The 21,725-nt window shown below is 39.5% G+C and overlaps 1 protein-coding gene and 1 pseudogene across 1 annotated transcript; both read right to left on the minus strand.

Moving 5' to 3' along the window:
• Nucleotides 1-5,913: 5,913 nt before the first annotated feature.
• On the minus strand, nt 5,914-10,991 carry LOC139813151 (uncharacterized; annotated as a pseudogene).
• Nucleotides 10,992-19,900: 8,909 nt separating this feature from the next.
• LOC139813433 (uncharacterized) lies at nt 19,901-21,585 on the minus strand. Its single transcript, XM_071778947.1, has 2 exons — nt 21,441-21,585; nt 19,901-20,838 (listed from the first exon to the last, which is right to left on the minus strand). The coding sequence occupies exons 1-2, from the start codon at nt 21,583-21,585 to the stop codon at nt 19,901-19,903; spliced, it is 1,083 nt and encodes a 360-aa protein (XP_071635048.1).
• Between the last annotated feature and the right edge of the window lie 140 nt (nt 21,586-21,725).

Here is a 21,725-nt window from a genome sequence, read left to right on the forward strand (position 1 = left end):
TAACCAATTTTAAACAGCTGTAACTTTAATTGTTTTAGAAAATGGGAATTTAAATCTAAAAAAAAACAATTATAAAGCTTAAAATGTCTACTTTCGACAGAAAATTTTCCATTTCGTCAAGCTTGTCGTTTTCTTTAAAATTATTATAATTGAAAAAAGTGAAAAATAGCTGCGATTTTTTGAAAGTAAAGATTAAAAGTTTCGAGCTTTAAAAGTTTTTTTAGATTTCCCTTAATTATTTGGTGGAATGTAATTTTGCTGCAATTTTTTATGGTGTTTTAAATCAAGAGACGCGGTAGTGTCTCGCGCCAAGTACACGCGGAGCGAGACCGACCGTGACTCTTTTACGCGACGCGACGGGTTGCGAGTACTCGAGATGTTGAGATCTCGATAACGAGTGAACGGATCAAGTTCTAAGTAGGCTTGATCGATAGCTTGGGGTCCAATTAGGGGGGGGTTTCTCTTATAATATTCCGCTCCGTGCCCTACGAGCGGAGATATTGCGACGCAAAGTCCAAATGTGAAAATTTTTTATTAAGATACTTCTTCTTCTTCTACTTCTAACGCCGACGTTTTATATGATGACGTCATAATCAGAAACGTTACTTTCACTTTTTCGACACTGGCGGCTAGCGGCGTTAGTATCGCAGTGCAGTGCAGTGCAGACAGTGCGTTCGTTTAGAGCGCTGTCCTGTCAGTCAGTTCATCTGATCAGTTAACCTATCTCGATCGATCGAGAGACACGGTAGTACGCGCGGAGCGAGACCGACCGTGTGACTCTTTATTACGCGTCGCGAGGTAAGGTGCGACAACGCGCGCATACGCGCGTACGCGAAACGGCAGTAACACCGTAATCGTGCCGGCGATATACTGAATTGAATTGCTTCGTGCTTATCTGGAGATTTCGTATCCCTACATCGTGTTACCATCGCTGCCGGAAAAGAAGGTTCTCTACGCTTGGCAGAAAGTGACGACTGACACGTTCGATCCCGACTTCGTTGATCGCAGAAGAGCTGAACTCGAGGTACGTTTCCGATTTGCAATTATAAAAGTATCGTGCGATGAATGTTGTACCCAATTATAACTTCAAATAAAGTTGTGCACGTTGCTGAAAGATATATATATATATCTTGATATATAGGCTACGGTCAACGTGATACAAATGCTCTGGAGCGTTCTTCTTCTCCTTCTTTCTTCATTGAAAGAAAAGAGAAGAGGAATGCTTCGAAGCATTTGTAGTGTCATGTTGACCGTAGCCTATCATATTAATACATTATTTTATTTTTAGACGTAGCTGTTGATGAAAGAGAATTAGATAGTGACTTAATTTTGGGAGATATAGGTCAAGGATTGCCATTTAAAGCTGGTACGTTTGATGGGGCTGTCAGTATTTCTGCGCTTGTGGTTGTGCTATGCAAGCAAAACTTTGCACAATCCTACAAAACGTTTATATCGTTTCTTATCAACGTTGTATGCATGTCTGTCAAGAAGCGCAAGAGCAGTGTTACAATTCTATCCAGAGAACGGTGAACAGGTTGTTGAATTAATCACGGCACAAGTCAAAACTGGCTTTTATGGCGGTGTAGTTGTCGATTTTCTGAATAGCGCAAAAGCAAAGAAAATGGTCTTGGTTTTAATGACCGGAGCTGCTCCGCTTCCAAAGGCACTAGGCGTAGAGAACGAAGATAGACAAACCGTCGCTAATTCAAGAAGGTTTGATCTTCTCGTTGTCCGTTATATCTATTATTTTATAATTTGCAATTATTTTAAATATTTCTCTATTTCACCTTCCAAAAATTGTGATAATTTTTTTGTACATAGAGAATACATAAAGAAAGCCAAGGGTAAATCATTGAAGAAAAGTAGGGACTGGATTTTAGAGAAGAAAGAAAGGCGGCGCCGGCAAGGAAAAGAAGTTAGAGATGACTCCAAATATACTGGACGAAAGAGACCCGGGAGATTCTAATTGTAAGATATATTTCGTTAATATATAATATAAAAAACACTATTTTAATAATTTTTTTTATATTATAAATAAAAAAATTGATAAAATTGATCTAATTAATTTTTGTCTGTTTCTACAAAATCAATCTATACTTAAAAATAATATATGCATAAAATATTTTCTTTAGTAACGAAAAATTTTTTTGTTAAAGAATATCAAACATGAAATTTTAATAATCGTCGGAATATTTTCCTTTAAAAAGGATATTAGGAGTCCTTTATAATGTTAATATTACAGTAATAATAGACAATATTAATAAGAGATCAAAGAATGAGTTCAATATTTTATATTTTATTTTATATTCTTTACGTAAACATAAATTGTGAAATACTCTGTTGTACTCCAGTAGGTAATACTTTTTCTAATTCTTCATGATCCAACCACTGGTATTTTACGTTATTGTTGATATCTCCATCCATATGTTTGGCTAAGAAATAAAATATTTTAGCACCATAACTTCCTTGCTCGCAAAGCTTCTTAGGATATTTGTATTTGTAGAATCCGATAGGTGCATTTCCATAAAACTTTACTTTTATTGTTGCACCACATGTATCTTATTGTAATACTCTCTCCGCAGTTTGTAAAAGAATTGATAAAGAACATTTTCAAATTATTTTTTTGTTCCCATTAAGATATTCACATGCAAAATTAGTTGTAGAGAGAAGTTGTAATATATTTATTCGGCTAATTGAAAATTGTTATTTTAATTCTTACTTGTTTCTTTATGTTTGAAATGTATATTTATGCAATATATATAAAACTTTGTTTATTTTTTAGGACAGTAAAACAAATATTGGCGTGATTGTAACATCATTAGTTTTTGCAGAAAATTATATGTAGATTTAACAGTCTGTTAAATATAAATATGACAATGTATTTATGAAAAATCTTTACATTTTTAAACTCTACGTATAATGTATTCCAATTTTTATCATGTGCGGCGGAATGATTCCTTTATGAAATTACCATAGATAAACCTTTACAAAATATGACAAAAAATGTTAATAGAGAATTAGGCAGACTAAGCAGGCCCATTGGTACACATGAGCTCGGAACGTACTTATGACATGTCACGGCGCAGGATACGAATAAGTACGACCGTGAATGAAGGAAATTATATAATTTTATTAATAATTGTAATACAATAAATAAAAGTTGAAATATATACTGTCCGTTGATTATACATTGTTGATGTTACATATTTTTTCTTAAAAAAACTATGCCTTTTTTTATTTCACGAATAGCATATATACTTGCAGGAGGGTAAAATAAGATACCTGTTAAAGTTTGAGCTCTTAATATTAATTAATATTAACAGGTCGCTTATCGCAATTTTTTATTTTTCATTTAGTAAGATAGAAAAAACTTTATAACTATCTAACAAACATTAATACAGTAATACATTTTATAACTATCAACAGCATTGCTTCACATAGATTTTTGTAGTAAATTTATCGCTTTACAAAAAAAATCTCTTATCATTTTTTCATAAATTCAACTGTTCAAAATATATTCAAAGTTAAAGTTTGATAAATTTTATAATATCGACTATCAAAAATTATGAAATAATCAATACATATTTTTGTAGAAAATTTAACGATCTACAAAAAAAGTCTTATATTTTTTTTATAAATATAATCATTTAGACGATATTAAGGTTTAAAGTTTAAAGTTCAGTGTATAAAAATTCTTTTTTTTCATATTATAACAAAATTCTGAGCTTTATTTATTTAATATGAAAAAAAAGTAATTTTTATACACTTTGAACTTTAAACCTTAATATCGTCTAAATGGTTTTATTTATAAAAAAAATATAAGACCTTTTTTGTACATCGTTAAATTTTCTACAAAAATATGTATTGATTATTTCATAATTTTTGATAGTTGATATGATACAAAATTCATAAAAAGCAAAAACAAGTATTATATTTATCAAACTTTAACTTTGAATATCTTTTGAACGGTTGAATTTATGAAAAAATGATAAGAAATATTTTTGTAGAGCGGTAAATTTACTACAAAAATCTATGTAGAGCAATGCTGTATTATTGTTTGTTAGATAGTTATAAAATTTTTTCTATCTTACTAAATAAAAAATAAAAAATTGCGATAAGCGACCTGTTAATATTATTTTCTAATTTACCTAAATAGAAATCTTCTTCCTGACCGATAAGCCTATCGACCAGTGTCGAAAAAGTGAAAGTTACATTTCTCTGATATATATATGTCATATATATTGAGAGACGTCGACGTTAGTAGAAATATCTTAATATAATATTTTCACATTTTAACTTTGCGTCGCAATATTTCCGCTCGTAGGGCACGTAGCGGAAAAATAAAAACACGGCCTTTGGCCAACTCGAACGTGAGTACCCCATACGTACAAGAGTAAAGTACCAGTTAAAATACAGATAGCGAATTGGTTTTAGTTTTAAAATGTTTCACAATTTATTATTTTTGGAAATAGTTGATAAGAAATAATTTTTACAAGCAACATAATATAGATGCGTATTTTACATAAAAGCAATGTCCGGCAATGTATATCTTAATATATAAAACAAAGTCGGGTTAGTTACAACACTTATAACTCAAGAACGGCTGGGCCAAATTTTTGCTACAAGTATATGAAATAGGGGTAGAATTTTCCGGAATAGCAGAATAACTAATAAAATATCGGAAAAATTCACGTAAAAAAAAATTAATCTAGAAAGATATCCAAATACATAGAAAAAATACATAGAGGGAGGGAGAGAGAGAGAGAGGGAAAGAGGGAGGGGGAAAGAGAGAGAAAAAGAAGGGGAGAAAAAGAGAGAGAGGAAGAGAGGAGAGAGGGAGAGAGGAAGGGGGAGAGAGGGAGGGGGAGAGAGAGAAAGAGAAGGAGAAAGAGAGAAAGAAAGAGGGAGAGAGGGAGAGAGGGGGAAAGAGAGAGAGTGAGGGGGGAGGGAGAGAGAGGGGGAAAGGAGGGAGAGAGAGGGAGAGAGAAAGAGAGAGGGAGAGAGAGAGACTATTTGCGTGTCTTATCACTACATTCATTACTGTTAGGCGGTACGAAGTTTGCCGGGGCAGCTAGTATTATATATATTAACAACTTCAGACACATTTCTTTATAAGGTGTAATTTTTTTCTGTTAAGATTAAGATGCGTAACATTACAAAAAGGCGTGATATCCGTACAAAATTACCTTTTTCAAAAAAAGGTAAAAAAAGGCGCCAAGTACACGCATAGTAGTGTATTATGTATTATGCTGTTACCTCAAAAAAAAACAAAATGGTAGTATTATACCTCGATATAACACCCTGTACTACATACTGTTTATAAAATTCGTAATACTACAAAAAGGCGTGATATCCGTACAAAATTACCTTTTTTAAAAAAAAGGTAAAGAAAGGCGCCAAGTACACGCATAGTAGTGTATATATTGTTACCTCGAAAAAAAAACAGTGGTAGTATTATACCTCAAAAAAATCTAAGTAACAAGTGGTAAACGTAATCTTTGTATCTTGAAAAATCTCGAAAAAACCTAAACAGTAGTATCTTTACCTCGAAAAAAACAAAGTGGTAGTATTATACCTCGAAAAAAACCTAAGTAACAAGTGGTAGACGTAATCTTTGTATCTCCAAAAATCTCGAAAAAACCTAAGCAATAGTATTTTTATTTCCAAAAAATTATAACTCAAGTGATACACATCACAAAATTACGTTACCTTATCAAAAATGAGTCGCGCTTCAAGTGATCTATTATTACAATTACAAAAAAGAAATGATCTCTTTTTAAATTACAGCGCCAATTACAGAGAACATATTTTTCGAGATACAAAGATTACGTCTACCATTTGTTACTTAGATTTTTTCGAGGTATAATATTACTGTAGGCTATTCGGTAACGGCAACTGTACGCTTGGCGAGGTGAACAGGAAAACACACAGATTTCTCGAATACTCTATATATATATATTTGTCCTCTGTACACTTAACACGTCTTGACTCTACGACACTACGAGCTCTTCTGTACACGACCGAGACGACCGCAACGCAGACAATGACCGCACGTAAGCGTGGCGCCCCGAGGCTCGCGCCACACGGGAGCTGCCCTCTAGAAGGGCGGGAGCACATCGCTCGTTCAAAGCCCAGCTTCTCATACTCCCTCCCTTTGTGCGAGCGATCCGTGTTCGTCTAATTTTCTTCTTTATCTGTAACATATCAAAAATCAGTTATCGAGTAAAATTGATCTCTAACTCTGTTCAAACTCTACATTCATTATATTGTCTCTTAGATATGCAAATGCTTCTAAAGGTAAAGGTTTTGTCATAATGTCTGCCAAGTTCTCTTTGGTCTCAATCCATTCGACTTTCACCTTCCCTTGATCAACACACTGCTTGATAAAGTCTCCATGAGTGTCAGCCATATGTTTTCTGTTTCCAGTTTCTTCTCTTTCTTCTAAGTTTTTCTTTATTTCTTCTAAGTTATCATCAAACATTTTAAGTTTGTGACTTCCATCCTTCTTAGTGCAGTTTCCTGCTGCTCTGTTATCACACCAGATTGTTGCAGGCAAGAATGTTTTTCCAACAACATATCTGAGCGACTTGTCTAATGAGATTACTTCTTGACAGGCCTCACTCATTGCTAGATACTCTGCTTGACAGGTAGAGAGTGTGACATATGTCTGTTTATGACTTCTCCATGCTATCACATCTCCAAATATTTTGATTATATATCCTCCAGTGGATGTAGAATCAATGCAATCTCTGAAACTAGCGTCTGTCAGCGACTCTAACTCATCTGTTTTACCTTTAAACATCAATCCTCTATTTGCAGTTCCTCTAAGATATCTGAAGACTCTTTTTACATCTTGCCAGTCTTCTTCCGTGGGCTCTAATTGTCTTCTTGCTAAATAGTTTACTGCAAAGGCTATATCAGGTCGTGTAGCATTTGCCAGATACATTAAGCTTCCTATAGCTTCTCTATAAGGTACTCTTTTAGTTTCTTCTCTAATACTCTTTTCTTCTAATTTTCTGTTTTTATTGCTCACTTTTCTGGTGACCATAGGAGTGTTCTGAGGCTTGCATTCATTCATATGAAACTTTTCTAATATGCTCTCAGTATATCGCATCTGATGAATATACATACAACTTTCTTCTTTGTTTTGCTCTATTGTTATTCCCAGAAAGTTCTTTGGTTCCCCAAGATCCTTCGTCTCAAATGTTTCACTCAACTTCTTTTTGATTTCTTCTAATTTCTTCTAATCATTACTTGCAACCAACATATCATCTACATAAAGTAATACGATCACTATTTTGCCTTCTTTCCTCCACGTGAACAGGCACGGCTCATGTAGGTCGTTCTCTAATCCAAGTTTCTTAGCCTCTTCTGAAAATCTCTTATTCCATCTTTTCGGACTTATCTTCAATCCGTATAAAGCTCTATTCAATCTACACACCTTAGTTTCTTGGTGTTTTCATCCAGTTCTACTCCCTCTGGAATTTCCATATATATTTCATCTTTTTCTTCTAGAACTCCATTTAAAAACGCAGTCTTAACATCTAGCTGACTAGCGTATAAGTTATATTTATTTATTATTGCTAATATAGATCTAACCAGTGACAGTCTTGAAACCGGTGCATATGTCTCTTTTAGATCATACACATTTTGTCTTTACATCCTCTTATCACCAGTCTCGCTTTATATCTGGTTGATCCATCTGCTTCTAATTTCCTCTTAAATACCCATCTTGAATCTATTATATTAGGTCGTCTTCCATCTAATTTCTCTAATGGTCTATCGACAAGTTCCCACACTTGATTAGCATACATAGATTCAAGTTCCTCTTTGACTGCAATTTTCCAATTCTCTCTTTCGTTACTTGATATAGCTTCTTCATAAGTAACAGGCTCTCTATTTAACGATGCCATAAGGCATTGATGTAATTCATCTTCATTCTCTATATTCCGTTGAATATTTTTCACATTAATATAATTAGCAAAGCTAACATCTTCTATTTTTCTCCGCACATCAGTGTCTCCATTATCTTCTAGTTTTCTTTTAGTTTTACTTCTAGTCATTGGAGCTTCACTTTCCTTTCGTTTCTGCTCTACATCTATACACAGCACATTCTATACTTTCATTGTCCTCTATATTATTGTTTTTAACCTCAAATTGCATAATCCAATTTGGTTTCTCATAAATTCCTTCAAAAACAATTTTATTTGTTAGTTTATTGTGAACTTTAAATACTTTATCATCTAAATAAATACTGAACCCTGCATCAGCCAGCTTTCTTAAAGATAGTAAATTTTCGGATACTTCCTTCGTTGCAATTACATTTGTTAATTTAATTACTTTCTTTTCTTTCTCATTTGTTAACAACAAAAGATCTCCTTTACCATCTATTGAAATGTCTGCAAGCTCATTCTTATTGGCACATTTAATAACTCTATTATTACATTTTTCAAAGTTTGACAAAATTATATTCTTATTCACAATGTGATCTGTTGCACCCGAATCTACAATAAAATTGACTAATTCTTTTGAACTATCTCTATCTTCTATTACTTTAGCCATGCATAATTTACCTTCGTTTGGTTTTCCTTCAATTGCTGTTTGCGATGGTATAGTTTTCTTGGCTGGTTGTATTTTGGTTACTTTCCCTTTATTATCTACTCTTTTTGTTCCTCTTTGCGCAAATCTACCCTTTTTCTTTATATTTTTATTAACGGTTTTATTTGTATACCTTTTTCCTCTAAATCTGTTCGTCTGGGCTCCGGCATTAGGACAGCTATCACCCTTGTGTCCTCTAATCTCCTGGCAGTAATAACAGAACCAGGCCTCTGATCCCGCTAGTGGGCAGTCCTTCGCCATGTGACCCAATTTGTTGCATCGGTAGCACTTTACTTCTTTGTGCTCTTCTGTAGTAGCCCTCTGCACTCTAACCTCTGGTTTCTCTAGCTTCTCTCTAACTTCACTCTTAGTCTCTGCCTCTAACTGCATCATGAAAGATTTTATTTCATCTACATTCATTTCTTTAAGATTAGTTTGTCTTCTAATTAAATCTACATTTCTCAGTTCCGGCACATTAATTGACACAGCTTGATACAATGCAGATCTCATTTCTTGTTCTGTGAGGGGTACCGCATCTTCACATGATTCATATTCTCTAATTATTGAATCAAAGCGTTCGCAAAAATCACTTACTTTTTCGTCTTTTCTCATTTTAATTTGATAGAGTTTAGTTCGTACCGATGTATGAGTAACGTTTACTTCACTCTTTTTATAACTTCTTAATTTCTTCAAAATTTCTTTTGGATCTTTTTCATGTAAAATCCTTTTATGATAATTTTCATCTAAATGATTGATTATTATATCTCTAACTAGACTTTTTCTCTTAGCAACTTTTAATTCGGAAAGATTTTCTGGACTATCAATGTTTGAATCTATTACATCTAATAACTCGTTATTCATTAATTCGGATTTTAAATAATCCATCCAAAGATCAAAATTGGATTTTTGCGTCAGCTTATATTCTCTTCTAATATGCAACCTTTGACTGTTTAATTCTATCTCTAAAGCACTCTTAATTGTCTCTAAACTTCTATTTTTCTCGACTGAACAGACTGTTTCATCTAACTTTTTTTTTTAGGCTCTACTTCTGATTCTTTAACCGTTTGTATACCGTTTTCTACTTTACTTTGTGTATTCTGTTTATTTACCTCTAAACGTCTAATCTTTAGTTTCTCTTTCTCTAAATTTACGTGGGCGACTTCTACCATGTTTTCCATCATGGAGGTTGCTTGGGTCATAACCTTGTCCAACATCTTCATTACCGATTCCATTTTCTCAACCATCTTTTCTTGTTTCTCGTAAAGCATCTTTGTCCCTATAGGTAGTACAGGACGATTTTCAGCCCATTCTCTATTTACATCTATGTTTTCTATTATTTTTGGTTTGCCACGTTTCGGGATTGCACCCTTTGCTTCAGTCTCCTTCTTGTTCTCTTTTTCTTCTAAACAAAATTTTTAAATTACTCTATCTCTGAATACACAAGTATATTATCCTTCTTGATTGTTTTATTTAAAATAAAATACTCTCTTACCTTCATCTTTATTTATTGTTTTATCACTACCTCTCTCTCTCTCTCTACCACTGTGACCACGCTGCTGTCACTATCGTAGTCAACCAGTGAATCCTGGTTTTCTTCCTCATCCATCGGAACATTTTTCGTCTTATCTTCTTCCATCTAAATCGGGATTCAAATATCAATTGAACATTAGCATTCCTCTTTTGACAAGATAAACTAACATTCATATTGACCGATAATAATTTACAATTTCTATCACTCAATCTCTTTCAGCGATAAAAATTTAATGCTTATGAGGCTATATAGAACGCACTGCAATTCACAATAACCCCAAAGCGAGAAAACCACGCGCCTCTGCAGGGCTATCCGCACGCGCACACCACTGTCCGTTGCGATCTCCAGCACTGCTGAAAAGATCTATGGGAGCTCGGGTTGATCACGCACGCGCACGGGGCCCATACAAATTTACGCGGCTTCCCTGTACAGTAATCAAGCTACACCGCACAGCTAGTCATGCTCAATTACCGACCCGATACATGTCGATTTTGAAAATTAATTCCATACACATGCCTGTATATATATATATATATGTGTTATGGCGTCGCATCGATGCTATATTTTTCAAATCGATCATGCGTCAGCGCGTGCCCGGCAACGCGTCCCTCGCGCCAAAATAATGACTCACTTTTCACGATCGGACTTTCGCGCGCCAAAAAAAATGACTCTCGCCGTTCACGATCGGACTTGCACAGACACATCGCTTTTCCCGCCAGCTTGTTACCAAGCGGCATATATCTATCTCTTTCTATCTCACACATCTATCTCTTTCTATCTCACACATCTATCTCTTTATATCTCACACATCTATCTCTTTATACATCTATCTCTAATTCTCTTATTGTCACTGTTGCCTCTATTTCTATCTCTCAAGAAGAAGGCAAAAACATCTATCTCCTTCTAGTAGCATTTGTCGAACGAACGTTCTTATTTGCTGAAAATTCTCTCGTTTTGCTCGTCAGCAACGAGGAATATTATTTACTTACCCTCTAATCTTCTAGATCCTTCTAAATGTTTTTCGTCTTCCCGATGCCCTTCGCCGGCGTTTCACACACTTCGCGTTACACGTTCAGCAAGATGTTTTCGTGCTTCGTTCTTCACGCAGGGGAATCGTGCCCTGGGCCCATAACCTGTAGGCTATTCGGTAACGGCAACTGTACGCTTGGCGAGGTGAACAGGAAAACACACAGATTTCTCGAATACTCTATATATATATATTTGTCCTCTGTACACTTAACACGTCTTGACTCTACGACACTACGAGCTCTTCTGTACACGACCGAGACGACCGCAACGCAGACAATGACCGCATGTAAGCGTGGCGCCCCGAGGCTCGCGCCACACGGGAGCTGCCCTCTAGAAGGGCGGGAGCACATCGCTCGTTCAAAGCCCAGCTTCTCATAATTACCACTGCTTTTCTTCGATTAGAATAAAAGATTGAATCATGAAGAATTACACAGAGGTAACAGTACAAAATACAAATATTTTATTAAAATACTTAAACCCAACAAGGGAATACAAGGAATACAAAGTTTACATATGTATTTTAAAAGATTTAATCGCATCGCAAAAAATTACAGAGGTAACTACAAAAAATAAAAATATTTTATTAAAATACATAAATTTTTCTTGTCAAAAAACTTGGCGCTGCTAGAGAGAGAAAGAGAGAGAGACCTTTTATCCTATACTTAATCATAAGCCGCATTATTTGAGAGAGAGAGAGACCTTTTACAAATGTAAATATTACTTATTCTATACTTATTCTATACTTATTCTATACTTAATTCTAATCGCTTTAAAAATATAGACTTATCCTAACTTATCCTATACTTAATCATAAGCCGCCTTATTCACCGTTACACACACACACACACACACACACACACACACACACACACACACACACAACATACACACACACATCACCCACATTCACTCGCTCGCACAAACTCAACAGGCTGACCTAATTTTGAGGTCTAGCAACGCCAAGTTTTTTGACAAGAAAAAGGACCCCGCACAAAATCGTAGGATTTTGGACCTCACTGAAAATTTCTGAAACTTTGATATGTTACAGGTTATGACCTCCTGATCAAAAGTTCTCATGGGTGCAAGACTAAAAAATGGATAGATTTTGAGATATAGAGGTTAGAAGGTCATCAACTGCCTCTACGAGCGCCACTCGACGCGCGTATTTTTATGACTGTATTCGTGTGTGTTTATACATGTGTGTGTGTGTGTGTTTGTTAATATGTGGGGCATACTTTGCGTTTGCGTTACCGTCGGCATCAGCGTGATCCGATGTGCACCGCGGGGAGGTTGCCGAATCGGCTGGTTTAGCACATCATTTGGCCCTGAAAAGGGCCGATTAGATTCCAGATTTTTTGTTGTTTTACGTACCTTACATTTACGTAAAGTCGTAAAAAAGATTACCTTATGGCTTGGCTTATATATTATATTAGTTGCCCCACACAGCACACAATATAGACGTCCAATGGACATCGTGTGCTGTGTGGGGCAACTAATATAATATATAAGCCAAGCCATAGGGTAATCTTTTTACGACTTTACGTAAATGTAAGGTACGTAAAACAACAAAAAATCTGGAATCTAATCGGCCCTTTTCAGGGCCAAATGATGTGCTAAACCCGATTCGGCAACCTCCCCGCGGTGCACATTGGATCACGCTGATGCCGACGGTAACGCAAACGCAAAGTATGCCCCACATATTAACAAACACACACACACACACACACATGTATAAACACACACGAATACAGTCATAAAAATACGCGCGCCGAGTGGCGCTCGTAGAGGCAGTTAATGACCTTCTAACCTCTATATCTCAAAATCTATCCATTTTTTAGTCTTGCACCCATGAGGACTTTTGATCAGGAGGTCATAACCTGTAACATATCTAAGTTTCAGAAATTTTCAGTGAGGTCCAAAATCCTACGATTTTGTGCGGGGTCCTTTATGTATTTTAATAAAATATTTTTATTTTTTGTACTGTTACCTCTGTAATTTTTTGCGATGCGATTAAATCTTTTAAAATACATATGTAAACTTTGTATTTAAATACCTTGTATTCCCTTGTTGGGTTTAAGTATTTTAATAAAATATTTGTATTTTGTACTGTTACCTCTGTGTAATTCCTCATGATTCAATCTTTTATTCTAATCGAAGAAAAGCAGTGGTAATATTATACCTCGAAAAAATCTAAGTAACAAGTGGTAGACGTAATCTTTGTATCTCGAAAAATATGTTTTCTGTAATTGGCGCTGTAATTTAAAAAGAGATATCATTTCTTTTTTGTAATTGTAATAATAGATCACTTGAAACGCGACTCATTTTTGATAAGGTAACGTAATTTTGTGATGTGTATCACTTGAGTTATAATTTTTTGGAAATAAAAATACTACTGCTTAGGTTTTTTCGAGATTTTTGGAGATACAAAGATTACGTCTACCACTTGTTACTTAGGTTTTTTTCGAGGTATAATACTACCACTTTGTTTTTTTTTCGAGATTTTTCAAGATACAAAGATTACGTCTACCACTTGTTACATAGATTTTTTTGAGGTTATTATATACCGTAGACAAAAAAAGATTAGTTTCTGTTTAAATACTGCAGAATGCATGTTACGATCCGCATACAAACAAATGGACACCGTGCGCGCCTATGTTGAAGAGGTGAGGTACGTAGTGTAGGCGTAAGAGTGATAAACGGTTGTCTTTATGTACTGGTGGTTACAATGCACCGACTGGCAATCCTAATACTAAAGATTCGACTCTGTAGAAAGGTAAAACCGTTATTATATTATACGTTAAAATTGTCAAATTACATATAAATATAATGCAATGTGACAATATAGGTATAATTCTAAAACCAATTATGGTTGTCTAAAAATATGGATTATATAGTTGCGCCAAATGAGTGTGCCCCTGGATGCAGTTGGTGTGTGCGTATTAGGTGACCGACTTATGGCTGTGGGAGAATAGACGGTCAGAAATATTTTAAGGTTGCTTGTCTTAAAAGCCGTGCGGGACTCTGTGTTATTGCTGTTTACTCTATTTTATTTTTTATAAAATATAAATAAAAATTATATGTTCAATTCGAATTTGTCAAATTATTTACTACAACCATACTTAATTAATTTCTCATGTTTCTTTAAAATGTAATGTATTATAGTTGTGCATTGTTATTAGTCCCAAATTTCCTAAGGACAGCCAGAGTGATGCCTGCTGCTTGCGAAAAACGGTCTGCAGATCACGCGTAAAACAAAGGGGGGAATACGCTTCATCAAATTGCTCTTACTATTTGCAACATATGTATATATATATTAATAAATGTTTGAATATAGATTATGTCTCGATAATTCGACCGAAATAATAATTTTGAATTTTTATTGTCTTGACATAATTTTAATTCGTCAAATTATTATGTTATATCATAATTTTAATTTAATATCTAGTTTGAATTCTTTATTATTATTAAGCCTCAAAATATTTTGCTATTAAAACGTACAACTTACTTACAAGCGAGCTGATTCCATCGTCCCGGGAAAAAAAAAGATTATGTATAATTATGTATAAATATATATGATTATATATGAATTTTGTCTCTATATTATCATATATATATAATTATATATAAATATATATAATGATATTATATAATCATATAGGGTTATATATACTTCCATATGAATCTTATATGAATCCATATATGAGTGCATATATGCATAATTTATTGTTCATATTTAGTTATATTTGGAATTATATATGTTCATATATAATTGTGGCGGTCTTCCGACCGCACAATCGAAACGGTACGCGCGCCGCGCGCGCGCCAACCGATCACGCGCCGAGCGCGTGGGCCAGACTACGGCCCGCGAAGCTAGACGAGAGTGCCGCCAACAGGTGGCAGACTTTCTCGCGTTTCATTTCCCGACAGGGAAGAATAAAAGGCCACACAGCGACGGCCTAGGCAGCTTTCAACTGCTCGCAGGCTCACTGCCAAGACCAGGAGAAGTCTTTTGGATAAGAGATACTACATCTCGCCGCCACTTTGCCGCCGCCGAAGCTACGGCCACCACCGAGACGAGCTGCGCCACTCCGCCTGCCGACACCGAGACACCCTCAACGGCCCCTGGACTACTGTCCTGGCCACACGGGGAAACTCGTCCCGCTCCAGCTCTCACCGGTACGACTGACTCGTCCTCCACGCACACTCAACGTGGGACGTAAGAGTCCGGCGCTACACTTCTCCTCAACTATCGTGGACGGCGCCTCCACTCTTGTCGCCTCTGCCGCCATCACCTACCAAGCAGCTCACCACGGCAGACACGACGCCTCGAATATACGGCTCAATTCACCACGGACATATGGCATGTGTCAGGATAAGACAATGTCGTAGCCGACGCCTTATCGAGGGTAGATGCTGTACACCAGGCCATCGACTACGAAGCACTGGCCAGACCACAGCACCTGAAGAGCCCAAACGGCCCTTTTCAGGGCCGCCTCAACGGCCCTTCTTAGGGCCTTCTTCAGCACACTGACACACCTACACCTGTATTATAGGACATAGAATAAACGACCTATTTATTACATACATCTGTCTCTCAGATCACTCGACGATCCCTCTCACGCTACGGCATATCCTCTGCGAAGGGCACGCGACGCCCCAGCGTAAGTGGCAAGCGGCCACAATAATCATATATAATATATATATTTATATGTAATTATATATAATTATATATAATTTTTTTTCCGGGGTGCCTTTCGTATTGTTCGGCCCTGGCCAGCTCGCTCCAAAGCCCCACAAACGTTTTGAAAATTTTCGGTTTCGATATCGGCAACACCGAAATGTCATGTATGTGGTAGTAGCGTCGTACGATCTACTACCACATGCATAACAGCACCATTTGGCATCACTGTAAGAGGGGTTAGAAAAAGGGATAGGTGAGGAAAAGAGGGAGTCTAAGAAGATAGATTGCAATTTTTTAAATCAATAAAACGTTTTTTTATGTATCATGCGAAACCGGGATTAGAAATGTCGGTATTATCGACATTTTTAGTTCCGCTTGGGTGGCGTTGTATTCACGTTCGAGTTCGCCTGTCACTGCAGGATCCCTTTAAATCTAATGAGGAACATAATAGTCTAGTTTAATGTTACTCTACGGGCTCCGTGGGCCCGATAGACGCAGGTAACCGACAGATCTGTGTTATTGGTCGTGTTCGCGAAATCGCTGATTAATCCCGGCGATGGAAGCGGGATGAGAAGGACGCGCGTGGAAGGTGTTAACTAAATATTTACTTTATTTTTGTGTAACTCAGACCACAGTCTGAGCCGTCTTTAATGCGTCTTTAATGCGTCAAAATTGATACAATCTGACCTGAGAGTGATGAGCGGTGAACAAAATGAGATGTATATAGAGTCCGTGTACATGAGAGGCAATTATTAATTGCCGTCCTCTTCGATGAATCGCCCGTGAGCCGGTGAGACACGTGGCGGTCGGCACTCGCGCACATGTGAGCCTGAGTCGTCGTGTTGATGTACCCGAGTAGAACTGGATGAGCGGTCGCTTTACACGTTAATGCAGTATCTCGGCAGCTGTTGTAATCACTGCGGTGGGCACTTCAATGTGTAGTCACAATCGAAAATGCACAGAGCACACGTCGTGCATCTGATCACTGCGCGGCCATTTTTACGACTCTTAATATCGCGAGGAAGACGTTGGCGATGAGCGCGCCCGTGCGTGCGCAAGCTGTCGCGGTGATCGGGAGTCGATACCCGATCGATGCTGCCATCTGATCTGACGGCGCAGCGTTAACGGAATCTCGAACATTCCGCCCGCCATCAGCAACCTTGTTGATGATTCCTTACTCTTGATCCTTCATCCGGTTGAAATGGATAATATGGCAAGCTTGGCCCTTGGCCGAGTGAGTATCGTGGCCGTCTTGAGGGTAACCACCCTGGTGAGTCCATGGTTGCCGGGGTGCAAAGCTGTTACTCTGGCGAGTGGCCATTTGCACGGTGGAGAGTGTTCGTCGGTGAGCAGCACGATGGAACCCATCTTGATGTTGTTGTTAGAATGATGCCACTTGGATATCGCCTGCTGGCGTTGCAGATAATGAGCCGACCATTGTGCCCAAAAAGAGCGATAAACCTGAAACAGAGAGCTGTTATTTTCAATAATGTTGAACACGCTGCTGGATGAGCTGCCACCGAGATAGTCGTGAAATTCCTAGGTCAATCAGAGATGGCTCGAATATGGTAGTGATTGGAATGACCTGGTGTGAGCGCTGAGACGTCTTCAGGGTCGTCACTCAGCGGTTCTAAGCCGCGAGTTGAGAATGTCCTTGATTTGCGTAAGCAACGTTGTGAGTTCTTCCGTCGTGAGTAGAGTCTCCCCGATAGTCCGTCTCAGATGAAACTTCAGACTTTACTACCGCTTCCCACTTGCCCCCCATGTGTAGAGCGTCTGGTGGGTTGAACTCCCATCCTGTGTCATTAAGTTGTAAAACTTTAGCAATCCGTGATGTTCTTGAGAGCCCTGGATGAACATTTTCTTGAGCGCGGCGTCTGCTCCAATGCATGTTGTCCCGCAGTCCGAATACATGGTCTGAGCAATTCCCCTTCTAGCTGAGAATCTTCGGAAGGCTGCTATGAATCCTTCTGATGGGTAGTCACTGACTACTTCGAGGTGAATTGCGGAGGTGGAGAAGCAGACGAACACAGATCCCTTTCTTGTATATTTTCACACCTCGTCCCTTCCATGTTTTGATAGTGAGCGGTCCGGCATAGTCAACTCCTGTACGAGTAAACGGACGTGACGGCGTAACCCGAGAGAGAGGTAGTTGGCCCATCAGGTGATGAGCACGGATCCCCCCCTGCCGAGCACACACGACACACCGAAAATACAAGACTTCACCGGAGCCCGTCCGCCGACGATCCAGTAATTTTGCCTGACATGAGCCAATGTCAGCGGTGTTCCTCCAGTCAGGGTGCGCAAATGGGCGTGAGCGATGATTAAGGTTGAGAAGCGTGAGTGGCGAGGTAACATCGCCTGATGTTTGTTGTCTTGAGCTAGTGCTGGTTGGTTGAGGCGGCCGCCAACTCGGATGATTCTTTGAGCGTCTATATACGCAGTCAATCGACTGAATGCGTGAGCAGTTGGTAGTCTCGAGTTGGCCGTGAGCATCTTGATCTCGTGCGTGAAGTATGCCGCTTGAGTAGCCTTGATCTAGAAAAATCTGGCCTTCTCCAAAGCAGAGTGCGAGTCCAACGACCCGTCCCAGAACCCTCTCAAGAGAGCGATAAACCTGAAACAGAGAGCTGTTAATTTCAATAATTTATTGAAGATTGAGTACTTGAATATGAGATCCCAATGATAGTCCGGCTGAGATGCAGCTGCATATAGAGCACTGCCAGGACGAGCCTCATGACCGTTCAACTCGTCCGGAAGCGCGGGTTGAGATGGCCATGCTTCAGGTGTGAGAATCCACGGTGGTCCCGTCCACCATAATGAGTGGCTTTGAAGTTGAGCAGTAGTTAATCCTCGTGATGCGCAGTCGGCTGGGTTGGACGTACCTGGTACGTATTTCCAATGTGCGTTCGCAGTGAGCTCTTGAATTTGAGAAACTCGATTTCTCACGAAATCCTTCCAGCGCGATGCATGAGATTTGATCCACGTGAGTGTCACAACAGAGTCCGTCCACAGGTGAGTTGCTGTAACGTTCAACTTCGAGGTGGCTTGAACGTATGGCATGAGTCTTGAGAGCAGCAGTGCTGCGGTGAGTTCAAGTCTCGGGATGGTGAGCCGCTTGAGCGGTGCTACCTTTATTTTGGAGCACACCTATGAAATCGTGGCGCCATTTGAGCCGTGGACGGTGATAAATACGACTGCAGCCATTGCCAGTTGAGAAGTATCAGAAAAGCCGTGAAATTCCACTGACGAGGTGCTCCATGTGGTTTGAGAGGTGCTACTTTGGTTGTACCACCGAGGTATTGAGAGCTTGCAAGCTTGTGAGTTCTTTTCTGATAATGAGCCACCGTGATGAGAACTGGGATGGCAGTGGTTCATCCCATTGGAGCTTCATGTAGCCAAAGCTCCTGCAAGAGCATCTTCGCCTTGATCACCACTGGTGATACAAAGCCCAGTGGATCGAGTATCTGAGCCACTTCAGACCAAGCGAGGTGTTTGGTGAGATGATCGGTGTGCGACGAGATCCTTGTTGAGAATGTAAATGAATCTTCTTGAGGAAGCCATCTTAATCCGAGTCTTTTGGTTACGCAATCGTCAAATGTAATTTGTGAGCCCTGGTCCTTTTCTGCTTGAACCGCAGTGAGTACGTCTTGATGAGTCGCGTGCCACCTTGCTAATGGGAAGCCGCCCGCCATGCACAAGTCCGGTGAGCAGTATTGAAGTTTCTATTACCTGCTGAACGGTGGCGGCGCCTCCAAAATGTCGTCAACATCTCGACCTTGAATGATTGGCGGTACTGCGAGGGGAAAACTGTGACCTTCTGGTCCTCCTCCAGTTGCAACAGTGTTTTGTGCTGATAAGAACGGGGCAGCGTTGGTCCCATAGGTGACCGTTGTGAGATAATGTGGCACTTCATTGAGCTGGTCGTCTATCCAGAGAGCCCGTTGTAAATTCCAGTCATCTTCATGCACGTTGATCTGTCTATACATCTTGGTGATGTCCGTGGCAACTAGGTGTCGAAATTGTCGAATCCAGAGCAAGACATCGGTGACGTCTAAATGCTACTTGGCTCCCGTGTGCATGATATCATTAAGTGAGCGGCCAGATGTAGATGCGCTCGAGCCATTGAATACCACACGTAATTTCGTGGTTGCACTGTCTGGTTTGAGCACTCCGTGATGGAACAAATAATATTGCGTTTGCTGACTGGAAACGGGTGAAGCTTTCTTCATGTGGTTGAGATCTCGGTATTCTGTCATAAATTGATGATACAGACGTCGATAGTTGTCATCTCGGGAGAGTCTCCTTTGTAAACTTTGCAAACATCGATGCGCAGTGAGATACGAGTCGCCAAGAGTATCAGGTGATGATTGTAGTGGAAGTCGAACTGTGTATCGACCCGTTAAATCCCGTGAAACAGTACTCTTGAAATGGTCTTCACATCTTTGCTCGTCAAAAGTAAGCTCAAGATTGTTGCTCGCAGGCACTTCTTCCTGTGTCCAAAATCTCGACAGTAACTCGTCGAGAGCATCTTCCCTCTCCTGAATCGATGCATGATGCACTGCAGCAAATGCCGATGATGATGTGTCGACAGGCCCGAGAACGAGCCATCCAAAGATTGAGAACTGCGCAATTGGCATCAATGTATCCCGTTTGATGATGTTGGGCTTGATGATCTGCCCATATGAATCAGCTCCAATGATGATATCCACTGGCCGTGGTGTTAGGAAATCTGGATCAGCCAAGGTCAACTTGGTGAGATGCGGCCATTCTTGTGATGCAGCGTTGAATGATGGCAGGATGTTCGTTAACGTCTGCAGAATGTGAGCTTGAATAATGACGTCTGATCTTGAGTGAAGTGAGCGGAGCTTAAGCAATGCAACTCCTCGAGTTTGCGTCGCCTTTCCGCCACTAATTCCAGTGATGAGAATGACGGAATAATGACGAGTGATGTTGAGCTGGCGAACGAGAGATTCTGAAACAAAGGTAAGTTCTGAACCTGAATCAATGAGAGGCCATACGCATTGAGTATGAACAGATGAGCTGATCTGAGCCAGGGCCGTAGCTAGTAATGTTGAGTGTAATGAGCGGGCCAAAGATGAGTGAGCGACGATTGCACCATCTTCCTATTGAGCTGACGCAGATGAGCTGGTGATCGGCTTCGCTGATGAGTTCGACTGGTGAGCCTCATGCAGCATCGTGTCGGTTGGTGCACTTCTTGCACTCCCGTGAGCCTTTACATGAGTGGCCGTTGTGGCGGCCGAGGCATTTGAACCAAAGCCTCCGTGGTATGACTAATTTTTTTCGATCGCCTGTTGAAAGATCCCTAAATTACGTGCACATCACAATGAAGTGAGTGCCGTTGCAACAATCGCACGGGTAAATTAGATGCTGCCGTGCGGGCCGGTTGAGCTGCCACATGCTGAGCTGTCAACGTGCGCTTTGCTGTTGAATGAGCGCCGACGGCTGTGAAGCTTCAAGATATGCATGCTCCCTGAGAAACGCCTTGTTCGCCTCTTCGAGATGCATTGAGATTTGGATGACCTCCTCTAACGGCATGTCCTCTGCACAAGTTGGCAGCGTGTCGCCAATATTCCGCACCGTCGCCAGGCGGTTCATTTAGGATGAGCTCCGTGGACAAGCGCACGGATGAGGCTTGGCGTTCCGATGTGCGAGCCGGTGGTATCTCGAGCAGCGGCGTCGTGGTCTCCGTACCGCCCGTACCCGCCTTTGCGGGTTCCGTCATGTTGAGCCGTCCCTGAGCTGCGCACGATGAAATACCTGAGAAATGTCGAGACACGTGTAAGAAATGCTGCACGAACCGAGAACGTTCGAGAGACGCGTGAGAAAAACAGCACGTGAAAATGTCTATTTACACTCGCGGGA

This window comes from Temnothorax longispinosus, chromosome 5, assembly GCF_030848805.1.
Source record: "Temnothorax longispinosus isolate EJ_2023e chromosome 5, Tlon_JGU_v1, whole genome shotgun sequence".
NCBI classification, from domain to species: domain Eukaryota; kingdom Metazoa; phylum Arthropoda; class Insecta; order Hymenoptera; family Formicidae; genus Temnothorax; species Temnothorax longispinosus.